Raw genomic sequence first — 22,501 nt, forward strand, 5'->3', positions numbered from 1 at the left:
GTGAAATAACAATCAAATAAGAAATTGAGAAGGGAGCTGTGCTGAGTGCTAGTGGCTCCGGGGGGGACAGGTATGGACGGTGCCGAGATGACAAACATCTCCGTGGTTCTCACCAACCACACTTCCTGCTCTTCCGTTCATTTTGCAGAGCGGACACGGAAAAGCTCACCCTGCTGATTTGTAATTTATAATAGCATTTGGGGCGGTAGGCGCTACGCAGTCACGTTCCTCATCTACCAGAAGCTGCAGAAAGTTTCGAGACGATTTGACTATGTGGGATATGATGAGGTTTCTCTTCAAATAATATGATCAATCTTTTTTTTTTTTGAGACGGAGTCTCGCTCTGTCGCCCAGGCTGGAGTGCAGTGGCGCGATCTCGGCTCAGTGCAAGCTCCGCCTCCCGGGTTCACGCCATTCTCCTGCCTCAGCCTCTCCGAGTAGCTGGGACTACAGGCGCCCGCCACCACGCCCGGCTAATTTTTTTGTATTTTTAGTAGAGACGGGGTTTCACCGTGGTGGTCTCGATCACCTGACCTCGTGATCCACCCGCCTCGGCCTCCCAAAGTGCTGAGATTACAAGTGTGAGCCACCGCGCCCGGCCAATATGATCTATCTTTTATTCTTTAATTCATAGTACCCCCCCACCCCCACCGTTTTTCTCCTTTTTTCTGCTTTTTGCTTCTCGCCTTTGTGAGATGCCCAGGCGCACCACAGTACCAAGCGTTATCAGTACCAGCTCACATTCCTTTCCTTATTTAAAGAAAGACTAACTTTCTGGCTCATTACAGACACCCCTTCCCCTTTCCCTTCACTTTCTTTTATGTGCCTACCCTATCTAAAAAAAATCAAATGTTTATTCAACTGGGATTAGTTTATATTATACGACCCGACCCCGGCCAATAAGAAAAGGGTACAGGGGCAGGACTTGAGTCAGGAATAAAGGCTCTCATGCCCCTTTGTTCAGGTGTGCTCTCATGGCGACTGGCCAGGGGGCACCCCTCTGTGCAAAAATAAAACTGCTTTGCTAAAAGTCCTTTGTTCGTGTGTTCAATGTCCTTAAAAATTTTTTTCTTTTCTTTTTTTTTTTTTTTTTTTGAGACAGAGTCTCTCTTTGTCGCCAGGCTGGAATGCAGTGGCGCGATCTTGGCTCACTGCAACTTCCACCTCCTGGGTTCAAGCAATTCCCTGCCTCAGCCTCCCGATAGCTGGGATTACAGGCGCCGCCACCACACCTAATTTTAGTAATTTTAGTAGAGATGGGGTTGTCTTGGCCAGGCTGGTCTTGAACTCCTGACCTTGTGATCCACCTGCCTTGGCCTCCCAAAGTGCTGGGATTATAGGCATGAGCCACCATGCCTGGCAATTTCCTTAAAATTGTGAGTATTATTCGTAACACCTAATTTTTAAATATTTATTTATGAGATGCAGTCTCGCTCTATCCCCCAGGCTGGAGTGCAGTGGTGTGATCTGGGCTCACGCAACCTCCGCCTCCCTGGTTCAAGCGATTCTCCCGCCTCCAAGCAATTCTCCCGCCTCAGCCTCCCGAGTAGCTGGGATTACAGGCATGTGCCACCACACCCAGCTAATTTTTGTATTTTTAGTAGAGACGGGGTTTCGCCATGTTGGCCAGGCTGCTCTCGAACTCCTGACCTCAGGTGATCCGCCCTCCTCGGCCTCCCAAAGTGTTGGGATGACAGGCGTGAGCCGCCACACCCGGCCTGTTTGCCTGGTTTCTTTTCTGCTGAGGAAGCATGACGAGTGTGTGAAAATGGAATATCGGCCTGCCTGCGTGTCATCATCAGCATCCCCATTTACTGAGTGTCTCTCACATGTAAGGCACGCAAGATACAAAGTGGCCTAAGATGTAGGCCCTGGAGGGCCTTGTCTTATGAGGGAGAGGTGAGATGGTCTTTGGATGTTCAGTCTGTAAGGGTGATGACGGTAGGATTCTGGAGGGGTGGAATTCTCTCTAGAAGGGTGGAATTCTCTCTTGCTCTCAATTTGGTGGATCACCTCCCGTGTTCCCATAGTTTATGAAATTGACCTTTCTCACTGGAGCTTCTCGCTGTAGCAGCTGGTCCCAGGAGTTCTCTCCCGTGCCGTGAGTCCATGCTGGACATGTCAGTCAAGTGCTATGTTGGAAATTACTAGAAAATCAGAGCCTGGAGCTGAGGGGTGCTGGGGTGAGCCCTGGTGTCCTGTCCTTGGGCACCTGCACAGACCCTGTCTCCCCGGGGGTAGGTCTGTTTTCAGGCATCTTGGCATGGATTTTTGTTTTCATTTAAAAAAACAGACTGGGCACAGTGGGTCATGCCTGTAATCCCAGCAATTTAGGAGGCCGAGGTGGGCAGATCACAAGGTCAAGAGTTTGAGACCAGCCTGGGCAACATGATGAAACCCTGTCTCTACTAAAAATACCAAAATTAGCCGGGTGTGGTGGCAGGTGCCTGTAATCTCAGCTCCTTGGGAGGTTGAGGCAGGAGGATCGCTTGAACCTGGGAGGCAGAGGTTGTAGGGAGCCAAGATCGCACCACTGCACTCCAGCCTGGGTGATAGAAGGAGGCTCCATCTCAAAAAAAAAAAAAAAGAAAAAAGAAACCTTGTGCGTAGAAACCTACCATATGTTTGTATTTTTTGCAAAGTCCTTTCATTGGCCTTCACACGTTATTGCCTCATAGCTCGTTCTGAGCCACAGGAGTGGATGGGCTGGGGTTGGGGTGAGCTGGTGACTTCTCCCACCTTCTAGCTAAGGAGGGCCAGGATGGGACGTAGGATGGCCTGGTCTCCACCTTCCAGTTAAGGAGGGACGGGACGTATGATGGCCTGGTCTCCACCTTCCAGCTAAGGAGGGATGGGACGGGATGGGACGTATGATGGCCTGGTCCCCACCTTCCAGCTAAGGAGGGCAGGAGGGGATGTAGGATGGCCTGGTCTCCACCTTCCAGCTAAGGAGGGACGGGACGGGACGTAGGATGGCCTGGTCTCCACCTTCCAGCTAAGGAGGGACGGGACGTAGGATGGCCTGGTCTCCCACCTTCCAGCTAAAGAGAGGCAAGATGGGACGTAGGATGGCCTGGTCTCCACCTTCCAGCTAAGGAGGGCAGGAGGGGGACGTATGATGGCCTGGTCTCCACCTTCCAGCTAAGGAGGGACGGGACGGGACATAGGATGGCCTGGTCTCCACCTTCCAGCTAAAGAGAGGCAAGATGGGACGTAGGATGGCCTGGTCTCCCACCTTCCAGCTAAAGAGAGGTAAGATGGGACGTAGGATGGCCTGGTCTCCACCTTCCAGCTAAGGAGGGCAGGAGGGGGACATATGATGGCCTGGTCTCCACCTTCCAGCTAAGGAGGGCAGGAGGGGACGTATGATGGCCTGGTCTCCACCTTCCAGCTAAGGAGGGCAGGAGGGGATGTATGATGGCCTGGTCTCCACTTTCCAGCTAAGGAGGGACGGGACGTATGATGGCCTGGTCTCCACCTTCCAGCTAAGGAGGGACGGGACGGGACGTAGGATGGCCTGGTCTCCACCTTCCAGCTAAGGAGGGACGGGACGTATGATGGCCTGGTCTCCATCTTCCAGCTAAGGAGGGCAGGAGGGGACGTAGGATGGCCTGGTCTCCACCTTCCAGGGGGCCAGGGTGGGACCTATGATGGCCTGGTCTCCACCTTCCAGCTAAGGAGGCCAGGACGGAACATATGATGGCCTGGTCTCCACCTTCCAGCTAAGGAGGGCAGGATGGGACGTGTGATGGCCTCGTCTCCACCTTCCAGCTAAGGAGGGACGGGACGGGACATAGGATGGCCTGGTCTTCACCTTCCAGCTAAAGAGAGGCAAGATGGGACGTAGGATGGCCTGGTCTCCACCTTCCAGCTAAGGAGGGCAGGAGGGGACGTAGGATGGCCTGGTCTCCACCTTCCAGCTAAGGAGGGCAGGAGGGGACGTAGGATGGCCTGGTCTCCACCTTCCAGGGGGCCAGGGTGGGACCTATGATGGCCTGGTCTCCACCTTCCAGCTAAGGAGGCCAGGACGGGACATATGATGGCCTGGTCTCCACCTTCCAGCTAAGGAGGGCAGGATGGGACGTGTGATGGCCTTGTCTCCACCTTCCAGCTAAGGAGGGACGGGACGGGACGTAGGATGGCCTGGTCTCCACCTTCCAGCTAAAGAGAGGCAAGATGGGACGTAGGATGGCCTGGTCTCCACCTTCCAGCTAAGGAGGGATGGGACGTATGATGGCCTGGTCTCCACCTTCCAGGGGGCCCGGGCGGGACCCATGATGGCCTGGACAGGCGTGGTTTTGCAGCAGATTTCCCAAAGCAACAGGGAATGACCCTTTTCCCTCCACAGAGTCCTCATTCCTACGCCTCCTTTCTTCCTTGTTCTTTTGTTTTAGTCTCACGGGTTCTGGAAAGATCTGGAGTGAAAACGTTCAGATTTGTTTCTCTTTGTGAATGAACTTAACATTCTGGGTCGAACCCATGTGATGGCCCGTCTCCCAAAGACCCTGCAGGTCAGGGTCCCAACGTTCGCGTTGAAAGGTGCTACTCAGAGGGAGCATGGCACATCTGAGCGCTTTCCTGGTAATGTCAGCAGGGAGATCCACAAGGCCGCAAGCCACAGAAACCCTATCCCCCACTAGAAGTGACTGCCGCTGGGGGCTGGGCACGGTGGCTCACGCCTGTAATCCCAGCACTTTGGGAGGCTGAGGTGGGTGGATCACGAGGTCAGGAGATTGAGACTATCCTGGATAACATGGTGAAACCCTGTCTCTACTAAAAATACAAAAAATTAGCTGAGCATAGTGGCGGGTGCCTGTAGTCCCAGCTACTCGGGAGGCTGAGGCAGGAGAATGGCGTGAACCCGGGAGGCGGAGCTTGCAGTGAGCCGAGATCGCGCCACTGCAGTCTGGCCTGGGAGAAAGAGCAAGACTCCGTCTCAATAAAAAAAAAACAAAAAACCGCTGGGACGGAGTCGCTCTGACTCTGGACGAATGCTGGCTCCTGGTTCCCCCTCCTGTGCAAACTCCCAGCCACTTCCTAAGATCTCCTCTCCTGAGCACATATGGCCCTGCCTGTTATTACCAGCCACCCGCTTGCTGTTCCAAACCACTCTGCCCAGAGCCCAGATGGGGCTTTAGGAAATCCCTTTTGTCAGCTTGCGAGAGCTGCAGTGTGGGAGAAACAGCCTTTCCCTCCGTCTGTGGTGTCGGCCAGAAAGAGCCTGGCAGCCATATGCCGTTTGTGCTCCCAGCTAACTGCTCATCTCCTGGCTCGTGGAGCCATGCGGGCAGGAAGGCGAATGGCACAGTCAGTGAACCTCCTTAATTGGTGTTACAAATGAGATCGCGTTCCCTGTGTCGGGGAACCGGACTCCCCACGCCAGCAGCCGACTGGCGTAATTAAATACTTTGCGTTCGGCACATTTGAAAGGGTGGGAAGTAAACATCGACGCGTTTGTCTCTTCATTTGTGGCCATTATTTTAACCGTACTCATTTGTTGTTGTTCATTGAATTCAGTCTGAAGGTGCAGCTTGCTTGCTTTTTTTTTTTTTTTTGGAGACAGAATTTTGCCCTTGTTGCCCAGGCTGGAGTGCAGAGGCGTGATCTCGGCTCACCGCAACCTCCGCCTCCCGGGTTCAAGCAATTCTCCTGCCCCAGCCTTCCGAGTAGCTGGGATTACAGGCGTGCACAACCATGCCCAGCTAATTTTTGTATTTTTAGTAGAGACAGGGTTTCACCATGTTGGTCAGGCTGGTCTCGAACTCCTGACCTCAAATGATCCACCCTTTTTGGCCTCCCAAAGTGCTGGGATTATAGGTGTGAGCCACTGCACCCTGCCCTGAAGGTGCAGCTTTCTGAACGGAAGTTTAGTAGCCAGGTTGCCTGGGGAATGACACCTGGAAGGAGGAGGAGACGGGCCCCCTCGTGTCTTGGATGTGCCATAGGTGCCTCTGGTTGGCATCTTCAAAGGTGGGCTGCATGTGAGATGCGGCCTCTTTCCTGTGTTCATCCTTCTCCTCCCCAGTAACCCACGTGGCCTTCCCCGCCGGGACCACGGAACGGCAGCCCACAGCCAGACTAGGGTCGTGGCCTTCCCCGCCGGGATCACGGAACTGCAGCCCACAGCCGGACCGGGCTCCCAGCCACGCGCAGCGCTGCGTTTTCATTTCTTAGCCTCTCATGCTCCACCTGCATGGCCACCGGTGGCTCCCCTGTGTCTCTGGGCTTTCTGGTTGGAACTAGCGACTGTTTCTGTGTAAAATTCTGCCATCTCCCATTTTGAAAAAGAAGGGCCCACAGAGCAGTGCCAGCCGGAAAATGTCTGTCTTTCCTTGATGAAGTGGCGGGTTTAACTGGAAGGGTGTGGAGCGGGTTTTTTGTTTTGTTTTTGAGAGGGAGTCTCACTCTGTTGCCCAGGCTGGAGTGCAATGGTGGGATCTCAGCTCAATGCAACCTCTGCCTCCCAGGTTTAAGCAATTCTCCTGCCGCAGCCTCCTGAGTAGCTGGGGTTACAGATGTGCACCACCACGCCTGGCTCATTTTTGCCTTTTTGGTAGAGACGGGTTTTCACCATGTTGGCCAGGCTGGCCTCAAACTCCTGACCTCAGGTGATCCGTCCGCCTTGGCCTCCCAAAGTGCTGGGATTACAGACATGAGCCGCCACGCGCGGCCTAGAGCAGGTGTAATTGGAAGGATGTAGAACAGGTTTAATCAGAAGGATTGCTGCTTTTGTCCAGTTTGTGCCTTTGCCCCACCCAGAGCCGCTGCTGGGAAGTGGACACTCCTGGGCTCTCCCTTTCCTTTGTCAGGGCGGACCTGCCCCCTGGTATGAGATGCGCTGTGTTCAGGGTGGACCTGCCCCCGGTGTGAGATGCGCTGTGTTCAGGGTGGACCTCCCCCGGCGTGAGATGCGCTGTGTTCAGGGTGGACCTTCCCGCCGGCGTGAGATGCGCTGTGTTCAGGGTGGACCTTCCCGCCGGCGTGAGATACACCCTGTTCAGGGTGGACCTGCCCCCTGGTGTGAGATGCGCTGTGTTCAGGGTGGACCTTCCCGCTGGTGTGAGATGCGCTGTGTTCAGGGTGGACCTTCCCGCCGGCGTGAGATGCGTGTGTTCAGGGTGGACCTTCCCGCTGGTGTGAGATGCGCTGTGTTCAGGGTGGACCTTCCCGCTGGTGTGAGATGCGCTGTGTTCAGGGTGGACCTGCCCCCCGGTATGAGATGCGCTGTGTGTGGGCTGCTCTGGATCCCGGCCCTGGCAGGGTTGGTGGTGCCAGGGTGGTCTCATCACCATCTAGTCCAGTGCTGCCTTGTTGACACTCCTGCAGCGTGAGGGCCGCGTGCGGAACCCGTTACCATGGCATGGACTTTCTGAAATAGCATCTGGAAGGGCACACGTGAGAAGTATTCACGTGTGAGTGCTAACTGGGAGCCAGGGATGTTTCCAAGCCCTTCGTGAATACGATCTATCCACACAGTAACTCTAGCAGGGAGGCGCCCCCCGGACCATTTTGCAGCTGAAGGGAGTGAGGTGTGGGGAGACTAAGTCATTTACCCAAAGTGGCAGAGCCGGGATTCGAACCCAAGCCGTCTACTCCAGTGCCTGCGCTCTCACCCCACACTCTGCCCCTCGCTGCTGTGCCGTGGAGGAGTGGGGGCTGCCAGAGCACAGCGGCGCCCTTGGAGAAAGGCATGGGCGGGGGGGCAGTGGTTGTTTTGTGTTCAACCTAAGAGAAGCCTGGTGTGCCGTCCTTCATCCTGGGAGTTGTCTGTGTATTTGACAGCACTTCGGAGCAACAGGTTAAGATGGAAGCCGGCTTGCCATGGTTACACATCTCTTAGATAAAGAGAGAAAAGGAGGACGCAGCCGATCTGATCCTCTGCCTGTCACACTAGCAGCAAAGCGATTTCTTTTGTAAAAGAATATCTTGCTGGTGAAGTGAGACTCTTAAGACATAAGAAGTCTCTGTACACCGGCCGGGTGCGGTGGCTCACACCTGTAATCCCAGCACTTTGGGAGGCCGAGGCGGGCGGGTCACGAGGTCAGGAGATCGAGACCATCCTGGCCAACATGGTGAAACCCCGTCTCTAATAAAAATACAAAAAATTAGCTGGGCGTGGTGGTGGGCGCCTGTAGTCCCAGCTACTCGGGAGGCTGAGGCAGGAGAATAGCAGGAACCTGGGAGGCGGAGCCTGCAGTGAGCAGAGATTGTGCCACTGCACTCCAGCCTGGGGGATAGAGCCAGACTCTGTCTCAAAAAAAAAAAAAGTCTCTCCACACCAGGCTGAGAGTAACCGGCATTTCCTGTGCACGGTTGTCCCCTGGCCCCTCTGTCTGGAGGTAACCCCAGTTGATAGGAGGCTTAAGAAGTCATTTCCCCCCGGCTCACGCTTGACCCAGATCACTCACAGTCAGATCCCCATGACCCTCTCTACAACAAAAGCCGGTGGCTGCTTAACATTGGAGCAGGGATGATACAGGTCAGGGAGACCATCCACTGGTTCTCTTTCCACTTCGGTAGCTGGGTCCCAGCTAGGAGAAATGGCTAAAAGAATCATTCCCCTTCTCCCTCCCAGTCTTTTATATTTTTTTTTTTTGTATTTTTCTCTGTCTCTCTCTCTCTTTTTTTTTTTTTGAGACGGAGTCTCACTCTGTCTCCCAGGCTGGAGTGCAATGGCGCAATCTCAGCTCACTGCAAGCTCCGCCTCCTGGGTTCAAGTGATTCTCCTGCCTCAGCCTCCCGAGTAGCTGGGATTACAGGCACTCGCCTCCTTGCCCAGCTAATTGTTGTATGTTTGGTAGAGACGGGGTTTCACCATGTTGGCCAGGCTGGTCTCGAACTCCTGACCTCAGGTCATCTGCCTGCCTTGGCCTCCCAAAGTGCTAGGATTACAGGCGTGAGCCACCACACCTGGCCTTTTTTTTTTTTTTTTAAACAAGGTCTCTCTGTCACCAGGCTGGAGTGCAGAGGCACCATCACAGTTCACTGCAGCCTTGACCACACCAGGTTCAGGTGATCTCCTGCCTCAGCCTTCTGAGTAGCTGGGACTACTTCATGTGCCACCATGCCAGGCTAATTTTTTTTAGAGTTGGGGTTTCACCATGTTGCCCAGGGGTCTCGAACTCCTGAGCTCAAGTGACCCTCCCACCTTGGCCTCCCAAAGTGCTGAAATTACAGGTGTGAGCCGCCCTGCGTAGCTGGCACTATTCTTTTCTGACATCCTCCTCCTCATTATTTCTAGCATGTATTTGAACACTTCCTATGTTTTATTTTATTTCATTTTTATTTTTTGAGACAGAGTTTCGCTCTTGTCGCCCAGGCTGGAGTGCAGTGGTATGACCTCGGCTCACTGCAACCTCCGCCTCCCAGGTTCAAGCGATTCTCCTGTCTAAGCCTCCCGAGTAGCTGGGATTACAGGCACCTGCCACCGCCTCTGGCTGATTTTTGTATTTTTAGTAGAGACGGGGGTTTCACCGTGTTGGCCAGGCTGGTCTCGAACTCCTGACCTCAGGTGATCCGCCCTCCTCGGCCTCCCAAAGTGTTGAGATTACAGGCGTGAGCCACCGTGCCCGGCCCGACGCTCACTATGAACCAAGCAGTGCTGTCAGCGCCACACGTGCATTAATCCAGTTCTCACGGCAACAGGACGAAGCAGTGTTGTTATTATCCTCATTTTACTCATGAGGAAGCTGACACTCTAAGAGGTGGCGTGGCATGCCGGAGTTCCCCCGGTGGTTTATAGCAGAGCGGGGATTTGAACCCAGGCAGTCTGGCTCCAGAAACACATTCTCCACCATTTGATCGATCCCATACGGCCTCCAGCAAACAAAGGTATCGACTGAAGATTTCACTGACCAGCGAGAACCAAACTCAACCCTGAACGGTCGGTTCTTGGAGCGGCCCCCGTTTGGAAGGGCGGATGTTTGAGATAGTTCAGTGTATTTGAAGATTCAGGGCCCTCCTGGCAGCTCTAGTAAACTAGAATGCAGCCGCCCTTCCTCCTGGGCCGCCTTTCGCTCATTTCTCCTGGCAGTTGGCCTGATCTGCCATATGTGGTTGTCGCTTCATGTTTTTATATTGTGGCCAAATATATGTAACTTAAAGTTTACCATTTTCACCATTGTCCACTTCTAAACTGTAAGGTTTTTGAAAGCAGCCTTGGTGTTTCACCACCTTCATTTCCCTGTGGCACTTCGATCAGAGTGTTGTAAGTCACAGCTAATTCAGCTCTGTTGAATTGCAAAGCCCAGCTATGTCATCGTAAATTGGCTAGAAAATTCACTGTTATGGCTGGGCGCGGTGGCTCACGCCTGTAATCCCAGCTTTTGGGGAGGCCGAGGCGTGCAGATCACCTGAGGTCAGGAGTTCGAGACCAGCCTGGCCAACGTGGTGAAACCCCATCTCAACTAAAAATACAAAAATTAGCCAGGTGTGGTGGTGGGCACCTGTAATCCCAGCTACTCGGGAGGCGGAGGCAGGAGAATCACTTGAACCTGGGAGGCAGAGGTTGTGGTGAGCAGAGATCGCGCCATTGCACTCCAGCCTGGGCGACAGAGCGAGACTCCGTCTCAAAAAAAAAAAAAAAAAAAAAAAAAAAAAAAAAAAAAAAAAAAAAAAAAGAAAATTCAGTGTTCTGAGATTTAGAGAAATGAAGAATAGATTTTAAATCCCCTTCTACCCAGTCTTTTTATTTTAATACAGCCTGGCGTGGCAGAGAAGGACCCAGAAAGAAGGTGTGTGGCATATATCATGCTTGGTGGCTTTGTCTGCAGGAATCAGAGTGGACACGTTGTTTTGTGAACCTCAAGCTCTTGCGACCCTTGGGGCATACATAGGTCCTCTCTGTGAACCAGCTGTAAACATGTAGCATCAAAATGGCAGAGCCCCCAGGAGGGTTTGGAATTCTCATAGGTTGGTGACGGTTCGGATCAGCCTGGCCCGGACCCCCTGCCCCTTTCCCTCGGTCGCACGGGCTGGTCTGTTCTCTGCCTCAGCTCCAGGCGAAGGCGGGATGGGGAGGTCGGGAGGGTACAGGATCTAAGGCACCATCGGGCAAAGCGAGAGAAGCTCTGATCCCACCAGCACTGGCTTCGAATCATTTCTTCTGCCATTTCAGGAGCCTTCTGGGCCCCCCAGGAACGAGGGGGAGCCTGGTCATGAAAAGGCCATTAAGTAGCTGGACTGCTTAGGGGGCATCTGGACTGGCTGACCTAGGACGGTGATTCCTGTCTCCCTTCCTCTGTTCATTTGTTGTTCATCTGTCACTTACTGGACACATAATGTGCCCAGGCATTGCTCTTGGCCAGCAGGTATGCTGGGCTCTGAGGATTGCAGTCATGGGCCAAATCACACACTGGCAATCATGCCTCAGGAGCAAGGGGACCCACGATTGGGCCTTACCTCTGGGGATATGAGGACAGGGTCCTGCTGGAGCATTTAGAAGATGGCATGGGGGCTGAACACAGTGGCTTACACCTGTAACCCCCGCATTTTGGGAGGCTGAGACGGGAGGAACGCTTGAGCTCAGGAGTTTGACACCAGCCTGGGACACATAGCAAGACCCTGTTGCCACAAAACATCAAAAAATTAGTGAGGCATGGTGGTGTGTGACCGTAGTCCCAGCTCCTCGGAGGCTGAGGTGGGAGGATCACGTGAGCCCAGGGGGTTGAGGCTGCAGTGAGCCATGATTGCGTCACTGCTCTCCAGCCTGGGCGACAGAGCAAGACTCTGGGTCGAGAAAATAATAATAATAATAGTAATAATAGCAACTAAGCTAGGTGTGGTGGCTCACGCTTGTAATCCCAGCACTCTGGGAGGCTGAGGTGGGAAGATCGCTTGAGCCCGGGAGGTGGAGGCTGCAGTGAGCCATGATTGCATCACTGCACACCAGCCTGGGCGACAGAGTGAGACCCATTCTCTGTGTCAGCTCCTTAGCATAAAGCAATGAACACTTACTTCATACCTAATATTGGCCAGGCTTTATGCTAAGAGCTCTAAGTAACTCATCTTCACAGCAGTTCAATGAGGTGTGGGTTCTGTTATCTGCATTTTGCAGCTGAGGGAGCCAAGAGAACGTGAGATACCTAACCAGGGTCACCCACTGATAAGTGGTTGGAACAGACGGACGAGCCGTGCTCTGGAGCCAGAACCTGTGCTGAGTAACCTCAGTGTTCGTCCTGGTGTGACATTGGAGGCTGGGAGGAGGGGGATTCCTGTTCTCAGTGTGTGTCACTGTCTCTGGTCATTTGGGTTAGAAAGGGTGGGAGCACATTTAGGGCTCTGTTTTCAAATGCTGCTCACAGAAAGGATGGTTTTGATTGTGGTCGGCATTTGGCTGGAGGGAAGGGGTGACGTTTGCCCGAGAAGGCTCGGCTGACCTGGCCAAGGAGTTTGCTGATGAATCCTACAACTGCATTGGCTTTGCCTTGATCCCACAGATTTGCAGCAGCTGTTGGAAAGAAAAGCTGAGGCCCCCCAGTCAAGAGCAAGACCCGGTCCTTAGCACGAGGGGGCAGATTTCGCATTGCTCTCGGGAACTGGGACTTCTCAGAAATCACCAGGTTGCATTTCCCTGCGGCCTCTGTGGGACTGACAAATCCCACCGGTGTTTTTTCCCTGCAGCCTCTGTGGGGCTGACGAATCCCACCGGTGTTTTTTCCCTGCAGCCTCTGTGGGGCTGACGAATCCCACCGGTGTTTTTTCCCTGCGGCCTCTGTGGGGCTGACAAATTCCACCGGTGTTTTTTCCCAGCGGCCTCTGTGGGGCTGACAAATCCCACCGGTGTTTTTTCCCTGCAGCCTCTGTGGGGCTGACGAATCCCACTGGTGTTTCAGATTTGCTGGACTTTCTCGTTGGCGTATTTACCGTTTCCCGGTTCCCGTCCCTTTTGATATGTGTTTCACTGTTTTGTTGGTCACTGTAGAAGTGTTTCTGGCCTGCATTCCTAGGATAGTTCCAACCACAGCCTTGGAGTCTTTCACCAGAACCCACTGCCAGGCAGAGCAGTGGGAACTTTCAAGTAACTGGATAACCCACTTTGTCATCCGTTTCCATTTTTGCCAAGTTGAGCTAATCTTGTCTCCTCTTTCTTTTTTTTCTTTGTTCTCTGTGGCCTGGCTTCTGAATTTGATGAACTAATCATAAACAGTGGAGTCGTAGGCGTTGGGGGTTTGCTATGACGTTTTCTTTCTTTTTTTTTTTTTTGAGACGGCGTCTCGCTCTGTCGCCCAGGCTGGAGTGCAGTGGCACAATCTCAGCTCACTGCAAGCTCCGCCTCCTGGGTTCACACCATTCTCCTGCCTCAGCCTCCCAAGTAGCTGGGATTACAGGTACCCGGCACCACACCCGGCTAATTTTTTGTATTTTTAGTAGAGACGGGGTTTCACCGTGTTAGCCAGGATGGTCTCGATCTCCTGACTTGTGATCCACCCGCCTTGTCCTCCCAAAGTGCTGGGTTTACAGGCGTGAGCCACCGCGCCCAGCCTGCTGTGACGTTTTCTATTGGCATTGTGTGGCCTTTGGGTGGCTGTGGTAGAAGACCATTCAGCAAGGGATCGTCAGAATGCACCCTGGGGCCAGGCGCGGTGGCTCATGCCTGTCATCTCAGCACTTTGGGAGGCTGAGGTCAGGAGTTTGAGACCAGCCCGGCCAACATGGTGAAACCCTGTCTCTACTAAAAGTACAAAAATTAGCCGGGCACAGTGGCTCGCACATGTAACCCCAGCACTTTGGGAGGCCAAGGCGGGCAGATCACTTGAGTTCAGGAGGTTCGAGACCAGCCTGGCCAACGTGGTGAAACCCCATCTCTACTGAAAATACAAAATTAGGTCGGGCGTGGTGGCGGGCGCCTATAATCCCAGCACTTTGGGAGGCCAAGGTGGGCGGATCACAGGGTCAGGAGGTTCAAATCTAAAAATACAAAAATTAGCCAGGCGTGGTGGTTGGTGCCTGTAATTCCAGCTACTCAGGAGGCTGCGGCAGGAGAATCGCTTAAACCCGGGAGGTGGAGGTTGCAGTGAGCCGAGATCGCACCATTGCACTCCAGCCTGGGCAACAGAGCAAGACTAGCAAAAGGCCCCCCGGGTGGATACGTCGCCAGGATGATGTCTAGACAGAGCAAACACTGGATGTAAAGTCATCTGGTCTTTCCCAGCTGCTGCAATGCCAGACAGCGCAGCCCTTTTGAGACAGGGTCTCGCCCCGTCACTCATGCTGGGGTGCAGTGACACGATCACAGCCCCTCGTAGCCTTGACCTCCTGGGCTCAAAGCATCCTCTTACCTCAGCCTCTTAAGTAGCGGAGCTACAGGAGTGGCCACCAGGCCTGGCTGATTTTTGTATTTTTTTGTGGAGTGATAGGGTTTCACCATGTTGCCCAGGCTGGTCTTGAACTCCTGGGCTCAAGTGATCCACCCGCCTCGGCCCCCCAAAGTCCTGGGATTCCAGGTGCGAGCCACCGCACCTGGCCTTGAGAAATGCTTTTTTAAAAAGGATAATGAGTTCTCTCAGTCCTGGGTGGCTCTGATGTTCACCATCCTGAAGGCATGAGCTCTGCATGAGTTTAGGAACACAGTAGCAGTGGGAGACTGAGATTTTTTCTTTTTTTTAATCACCCACTCTTCGCTGTTAACGTCATCTTAGGTTTTCGGCAGATGCTGACTGCATTGGAGGAGTGTTTACAGCAGGATACAGATGGAGCAGGATTATCTCTCTCTCAGTTGAATCAAGGTCAAGATGTGCACTGACGGCCGGGCGTGGTGGCTCACGCCTGTAATTCCAGCATTTTGGGAGGCCAAGGCAGGCAGATCACGAGGTCAGGAGATAGAGACCATCCTGGCTAACATGGTGAAACCCCATCTCCACTAAAAAAAAAAAAAAAAAAAGGTAGCCGGGCGTGGTGGCGGGCGCCTGTAGTCCCAGCTACTCGGGAGGCTGAGGCAGGAGAATGGTGTGAACCCGGGAGGCGGAGCTTGCAGTGAGCCGAGATCGCCGCACTGCACTCCAGCCTAGGGGACAGAGCGAGACTCCATGTCAAAAAAATAAATAAATAGATTCCCGCATAAGAGCAAAGCACATGCTTACGTTTGAAGGGTAATGGGGTGCCTAAATGCAAACCACTGTGTAATAATCATGTTGCATCTGCTATCTTTACATTTGAGGGCCACAGGCTGAAATTTACTTCAGGCAACAGTCCAGCTACCCACAGAGAGATTCCTGTCACAAGGTGGCATTTGCTTGTGGGAGCCCCAAGCCCCACGGAACATCAGATCCTGGTGATCCCTTAATAATACATATGAGTGAGGAGGATCTCTTCTAAGAAGGCAAGGATAGTTTAATCTTAGACTGGACACTCATGAACTATGCCACAATGGGTTCAAAGAATAATCAGTAGCCATCCATTCCTGATAAAATTTCGATCAAAAAGTTATGGAAGGCCAGGCGCAGTGAGTCATGCCTGTAATCCCAGCACTTTGGGAGGCCAAGGTGCGTGGATCACCTGAGGTCAGGAGTTCCAGACCAGCCTGGCCAACAGGGTGAATCTCGTTCTCTAATAAAAATACAAAAATTAGCCAGGCGTGGTGGCTCATGCCTGTAATCACAGCTACTCAGGAGGCTGAAGCATGAGAATTACTCGAACCTGGGAGGCGGAGGTTGCAGTGAGTGGAGGTTGCAGTGAGCGGAGGCTGCAGTGAGTGGAGGCTGCAGTGACCGGAGGCTGCAGTGACCGGAGGTTGCAGTGAGCGGAGGCTGCAGTGAGTGGAGGTTGCAGTGAGCGGAGGCTGCAGTGAGTGGAGGTTGCAGTGAGCAGTGGTTGCAGTGGGCTGAGATTGCACCACTGCACTGCCTGGGTGACAGAGCGAGACTCCATCTCAAAATAATAATAATAATAATAATAATAATAAAAAATAAAGTTGGCCCTCAGTATCTGTGGGGGACTGGTTCCAAGACCCCCCTCCCCAATGCTCAAGTCCTTGATATAAAATGGCATAGTTTTTGCATATAACCTATGTACATCCTCTTGTATACTTTAGACTTGTGGATTTTTTTTTAATGCAGAACTGGGTCTTCCTGTGTTGCCCAGGCTGGTCTTGAAGTCCTAGGCCCCCCTCTGCCTCCCTAAGTGCTGGGATTACAGGCGTGACCCACAGCACCCAGCCAACGGGCAACTGCATTGAAAAGTCAGCTGTTTTTATAACCCGGCCCTTTTCCATTTGTGATCTAGGTCTCACCCTTTTTCCTGTTCAAGCACATTGTTCTTGCAGTTTTCTCTCTCAAATTGCTTTTCTGGATTAACCCAATCAGCATAGGTTAGAGCATTTTTTTTTTTTTTTTTTTGAGACGGAGTTTCACCCTTGTTGCCCAGGCTGGAGTGCAGTAGCTCAATCTCACAGCAACCTCCGCCTCCTGGGTTCAAGTGATTCTTCTGCCTCAGTCTCCTGAATAGCTGGGATTACAGTGCCCACCATCACACCCTGCTAATTTTATATTTTTAGTAGAGATGGGCTTTCACCGTGTTGGCCAGGCTGGTCTCGAACTCCTGATCTCAAATCATCCGCTCACCTCGGCCTCCCAGAGTGCTGGGATTACAGGCGTGAGCCACCGCGCCCGGCCCCAATGGCCTTTTAAACTGTAAATCAGATCACATCACTCCCTGTGACCTGTTATTTTTGCTGTCGTCCACGGGGCCTTGATGATGTGGTTCACAAATCTTAAGATGATCTCTGAGCTCATCACAGCCGCTGCCTCTGGTTCTCTCATCTACTTAGACCTTCGCAGTCAGCCTCCACACGGGCTCCTGGGCCTCAGGTGGCCTCCCGCGGCGTGCCTGTGGCTCCACACGGGCTCCTGGGCCTCAGGTGGCCTCCCGCGGCGTGCCTGTGGCTCCACACGGGCTCCTGGGCCTCAGGTGGCCTCCCGCGGCGCGCCTGTGGCTCGTTCCATTTCCTTGCTGAGGTCTGTGCCCAAATGTCATTCCTCCCGGACACCCATCTCTAGAATCCACGCCACCATCCCAGCGTCCCAGTTGCAGCTGTGATCTTACCCGCCCTGTTTTCTTTCTGTTACTTCTCAGTGTCTGAAATGAGTTTCTTGTTTATTGTCTGCCTCTCGCCCTGGAGGAGGAGCTCCGCGAGGGTTGCAGCCTCATCTGCTCTTTCCTGAATCGCCTGTGCTTAGAACAAGCCTGGCACACAGTAGGTGCTCAGTTAATATCTATTGAATGATTTTCATCTCTCACCAGTTATAAAACGTAGCAGGGTAAAGCACAGGGTGCTGACAACAGCGTATCTCCTACACATCAGTAAGTCAAAGATGAGCAACTCTGACACTGTTGGTGGGAGGGTCAATTAGTTCAACCATTGTGGAAGACAGTGTGGTGATTCCTCAGGGATCTAGAACCAGAAACACCATTTGACCCAGCCATCCCATGACTGGCTATATACCCAAAGGATTATAAATCATTCTTCTATAAAGACACATGCACACGTATGTTTATTGCAGCACTATTTACGATATCAAAGACGTGGAACCAACCCAAATGCCCATCAATGATAGACTGGATGAAGAAAATGTGGCACATAAACACCATGGAATACTATGCAGCCATAAAAAGCAATGAGATCATGTCCTTTGCAGGGACATGGATGAAGCTGGAAGCCATCATTCTCAGCAAACTAACACAGGAACAGAAAACCAAACACAGCAGGTTCTCACTCATAAGTGGGAGTTGAACATTGAGAACACGTGGACACAGGGAGGGGAACATCACACACCGGGGCCTGTTGTCAGGTGGGGGCCGAGGGGGGGGGGGGGGGGGGGGGGGGGGGGGGGGGGGGGGGGGGGGGGGGGGGGGGGGGGGGGGGGGGGGGAGGGATAGCGTTAGGAGAAATACCTAATGCATGTGAGGCTTAAAACCTTGATGACAGATTGATGGGTGCAGCAAACCACCACGGCACATGTATTCCTACGTAACAAACCTGCACATTCTGCACATGTATCCCAGAACTTAAAAAAAAAAAAAAAAAAAAAGTCTGAGCGCAGTGGCTCATGTCTGTAATCCCAGCACTTTGGGAGGCCGAGGTCGGCGGATCACCTGAGGTCAGGAGTTCGAGACCACCCTGGCCAACGTGGTGAAACCCCATCTCTACTAAAAATAGAAAAATTAGCCAGGCGAGGTAGTGCATGCCTGTAATCCCAGCTACTCAGGAGGCTGGGGCAGAGAATTGGTTGAACCCGAGAGGCAGAGGTTGCAGTGAGCCAAGATCGCGCCACTGTACTCCAGCCTGGGCGACAGAGCGAGACTCTGTCTGCCCCACCACCCTGCCCCCCCACCCCCACCAAAAAAAAGGATAAGCAACAAAAATGACGTGTCATTTTTTCCCCTTAGCGAACTGGAAAAATTAATGACAGCTATAGTGCTGGTGAAGGCACTAGGAAATGCGCTCTCTCATTTGCCACTGGTGGAAATATAAAACGGTCTAAGCTTTCCTAAGTGGTGAGTCATGGGTAATTTTTAATCTCAATTTTTGCGGTTTGCTATGTTTCCTAACTTTTTTCCAATGATTTTTTTCCTCCAAGAATTACTTTTTAAACCAGAAAAATTCAATCATTTTAATCTTCCTATTTTAAAAAAATCAACCTGGCTCAATCCTTGCACAGCAAACTTACGAAGCTGATCCCAGTGGCAGGATGGTCTTGTTCTGTTGTTGAACCTCTTAAGGATGTTTAATCTGAATTCTGTACCAAGTTTCTCTGGAATGATGCAATCCTGGAATTTAAAAACTGGGGCTGGGCACGGTGGCTCACGCCTGTAATCTCAGCACTGTGGGAGGCTGAGGCGGGTGGATCACGAGGTCAGGAGTTCCAGACCAGCCTGGCCAACATGGCGAAACCCTATCTCTACTGAAAATACAAAAATTAGCCGGACGTGGTGGTGGGTGCCTGTAATCCCAGCTACTTGGGAGGCTGAGGCAAGAGAATTGCTTGAACCCTAGAGGTGGAGATTGCAGTGAGCCTAGATCATGCCACTGCACACCAGCCTGGGTGACAGAGTGAGACTCCGTTAAAAAAAAAAAAAAAAGGCTGGGCACAGTGGCTCATGCCTGTAATCCCAGCACTTTGGGAGGCTGAGGCGGGTGGATCACTTGAGGTCAGGAGTTCGAGACCAGCCTGGCCAACATGGTGAAACCCCGTCTCTACTAAAAATATAAAAACTAGCGGGGCGTGGTGGCGCGCACCTGTAATCCCAGCTACTCGGGAGGCTGAGGCAGGGGAATCGCTTGAACCCGGGAGGTGGAGGTTACAGTGAGCCGAGATCACGCCACTGCACTGCAGCCTGGGCAACAGAGCGAGACTCTGTTTAAAAAAAAAACAACAAAAAACTGGATGTGCAGAATCGTTATTGTTGTGAGGTCCTGGGCTGGTTTTGTGAGCCCGCCAGAAAGGTGGGGCTGGGAAAACATGCAGACTGAAGGCAGGGCCCACCCCATTTGAAGTGGGGTCCCACAGTCCTTCCTGCCAAGATACAGGTCCCCACAGACAGGGAAGCCCAGCATCGTGTGGCAGATCCCCTGGCCTCCCCCTCACTGCTTGGATGGAACTCGGGACAATCCTCAGCCCACCGCCAATGCCCTCTTCTCTCTGCTCGTCTCTCTGCTGCTGCCCTTCTCATGCCTGCTTTGCTGTGACACATCCTTGCCCTGTTCTGCCCAAGGGCCCAGCCTTCCTGCCGGGACCCTCAAGCCCCCAGCAGGGAGGCTCAGAGCTGAACGGCCTAAACAGTGGGGCACTCTGCAGCTTCCCTGTTTCTGTCTTTTCTGGAGGAACATTGCTAGCCCAACAATGCATCTATTTTATTTATTTATTTTTTTGAGACAGAGTCTCGCTCTGTCGCCCAGGCTGGAGTGCAGTGGTGCGATCTCGGCTCACTGCAACCTCCACCTCTAGGGTTCAAGCAATTCTCTTGCCTCAGCCTCCCGAGTAGCTGGGACCACAGGCACCGCGCCACGCCTGGCTAATTTTTTGTATTTTTTAGTAGAGACGGGGTTTCACCATGTTAGCCAGGATGGTCTCGATCTCCTGACCTCGTGATGCCCCCGCCTCGGCCTCCCAAAGTGCTGGGATTACAGGTGTGAGCCACCGTGCCCGGCCCCGACATTGCATTTAATTATGTGGCTTTTTGGGCTTGGCGGGGAAGTTTGAGAGCACCCAGTCACCTGCCCGTGTGGTGTTCACCCCGGTGGCAGTGAGCAAACAGAGGAGGCTTCACCCCGACGGCAGTGAGCAAACAGAGGGGGCTTCACCCGAGGCAGTGAGCAACAGAGGGGCTTCACCCGAGGCAGTGAGCAAACAGAGGGGCTTCACCCCGATGGCAGTGAGCGAACAGAGGGGGCTTCACCCTGATGGCAGTGAGCGAACAGAGGGGGCTTCACCCCGACGGCAGTGAGCAAACAGAGGGGGCTTCACCCTGATGGCAGTGAGTGAACAGAGGAGGCCGCCCACACTCGGCTTCCAGCCCTGGGCTTTGCATTGACATTTTGTCAGCTTTATTCCTCTTAGACCCTGGACCTCTGACCGTGTGCACAGACAACCTCAAGAATCTGCCAGTAGACTGAAGCGTATTTTACGCGGCACCGAGAGCGGAGGGTTGGGGCTGGCCCTGGGCATTGCTTCCCTGGTGCTTTGTGGGCTGAACGTAACGACGACTGTGATATTTCAAGTGCAGGGAGCTGGTGAAGGGCTGAGGGACCTGGTGAAGGGCTGAGGGGGCAGATTCTAACTCCGTGGCTTCTGTTGGAAAACCCGTCTCTCCTCCCTTGGTGGGAAGGGGCCATGGAGAGCGGCTGCTGTTGCCTCCTGCCAGGGTGGCGAGGCTCTCGTGAAAACCTTCCCTTCCTTCCTTAACCACCTGGTGGTCTGATTGTGTTCTGAAGATGTGGAATCCATCTTCATCTTTGTGATTTCTAGAGACGTGGAAGGGTAGTACTCTCCAGGATGAGTGTGGTCCTCCATCAGCCTCCACCTCAGAGTCCCCTGCGCTGCTGCAGACTGTGGGGGCCAGTGGGACCATCACCCCCCTCCTCGGAGTCCCGCACACTGTCGCAGACCCCGAGGGGCAGTGGGATTGTAGTTAACGTGCCCCTTTGCCCAGCAGCCCTACGTGGCATCCATTATCCTTTTCTGTGCGCTTGAATGCTTGCCCGTTCATCTAGCCTCCAGGCCTAAGGGGCTCAAAAGAACTCTGCAATGAATCTGGTTTGGACTTAACCACCTTCTTTTGCTTTTCTTCATACAGCTCAAACTTTGGAACAAATACCGAATTTCCAACATTCCATCGCTAATATTCCTCGACGCCACCACTGGGAAGGTTGTGTGCAGGAACGGGCTGCTGGTGATCCGAGACGACCCAGAAGGTAAAACCTCAGCACGTGCATATGGTCCTTTTATTACCCAGCCCCTCCTCCTCTACGCTCCTACCCTAATCTCTGTCCCACCGGTAGAGAGAGTACTCGTGAAATGGATATACGTGGGTTTACGTGGCTAGAGAATGTCGTATTGGTGAAATCATAGTATTCCCTAGGACATGGTTTTAAGATTCTCACAGGGATCAGAATGTCCCTCCTAGGGGCTTTAATTCATGGGCCAAAAGAGATGGACTCTGCCATAAGAAGCTCCGTTTGGGGGGCTGCGGAGGCTGTGGGAAAGCGGAGAGCTCAGACCCCCGCCTCTAGTTCTGCGTCCGTGGCGGCTGCCCCCTTCACAGTTAGAGGCAGGCTGAGTGGGGTTTTTCCTCTTTAAAATATGACATAGCGAAGTCCCAGCCCCTGCGTCGCTCTCCTGGCCTTGGCGGTGAGTGCACCTCGTTGCTTGGAGCTGCCCCTCCCTGCAGGCCTTGGTCTTGCTGGCCACGCGTGGGCCGTGCTCCTCCAGTCACCCCCTTCAGGGCCGTCCGCGTGGCGTCTTTCCCTCTGGCAGTGAGAACAGGCTGTGAGATCTCCTCCCCTCACTTCATCCATCCAGTGAGAAGATCCAACCCTGCTCACACATTTTCCCAGTAAAAATGCCACCTACTTCAAAGAATTGCGCTTAGTAAAAACCACGGCGTGGTGGAACCAAGCGTGAAGCTTTTCCTTTTCTTTTTTTCTTGAGACAGTATCTCCCTCTCGCCCAGGCCGAGTGCTGTGGCGTGATCACGGTTCACTGCAGCTCAACCTCCTGAGCTCAGCTCATCCTCCCATGTAGCTGGGACTCCCGGCGTGCACCGCCACACCCAGCTAATTTTTTATTATTTGTAGAGACCGGGTCTCCCTAGGCTGCCCAGGCTGGTCTCAAAACTTGAGCTCAAGCAGTCTGCCCACCTCGGCCTCCCAAAGTGCTGGGATCGTGGGGCTGAGCCGCGGAGACTGGCCCCTGTGCGGATCCCGAGCCCGACCTCCAGAGCATTGTGGATCCCTCTTGTTTCTGGGGAGGCCCGACCACCTGCCTTTTCAACCAGTCTGTGCTCC

The 22,501-nt window shown here is 53.2% G+C and overlaps 1 protein-coding gene across 1 annotated transcript in view; it reads left to right on the forward strand.

Annotated features, from left to right (window-relative positions):
• NXN (nucleoredoxin) overlaps positions 1-22,501 on the forward strand; it is a 188,608-nt gene that overhangs the window by 151,671 nt on the left and 14,436 nt on the right. The window contains exon 2 of the mRNA XM_030800057.1: positions 21,292-21,409. Coding sequence (XP_030655917.1) covers positions 21,292-21,409 — 118 coding nt within the window. The remainder of the gene's footprint in view (positions 1-21,291; positions 21,410-22,501) is intronic.

Source organism: Nomascus leucogenys, chromosome 19 (assembly GCF_006542625.1).
Source record: "Nomascus leucogenys isolate Asia chromosome 19, Asia_NLE_v1, whole genome shotgun sequence".
NCBI lineage: Eukaryota > Metazoa > Chordata > Mammalia > Primates > Hylobatidae > Nomascus > Nomascus leucogenys.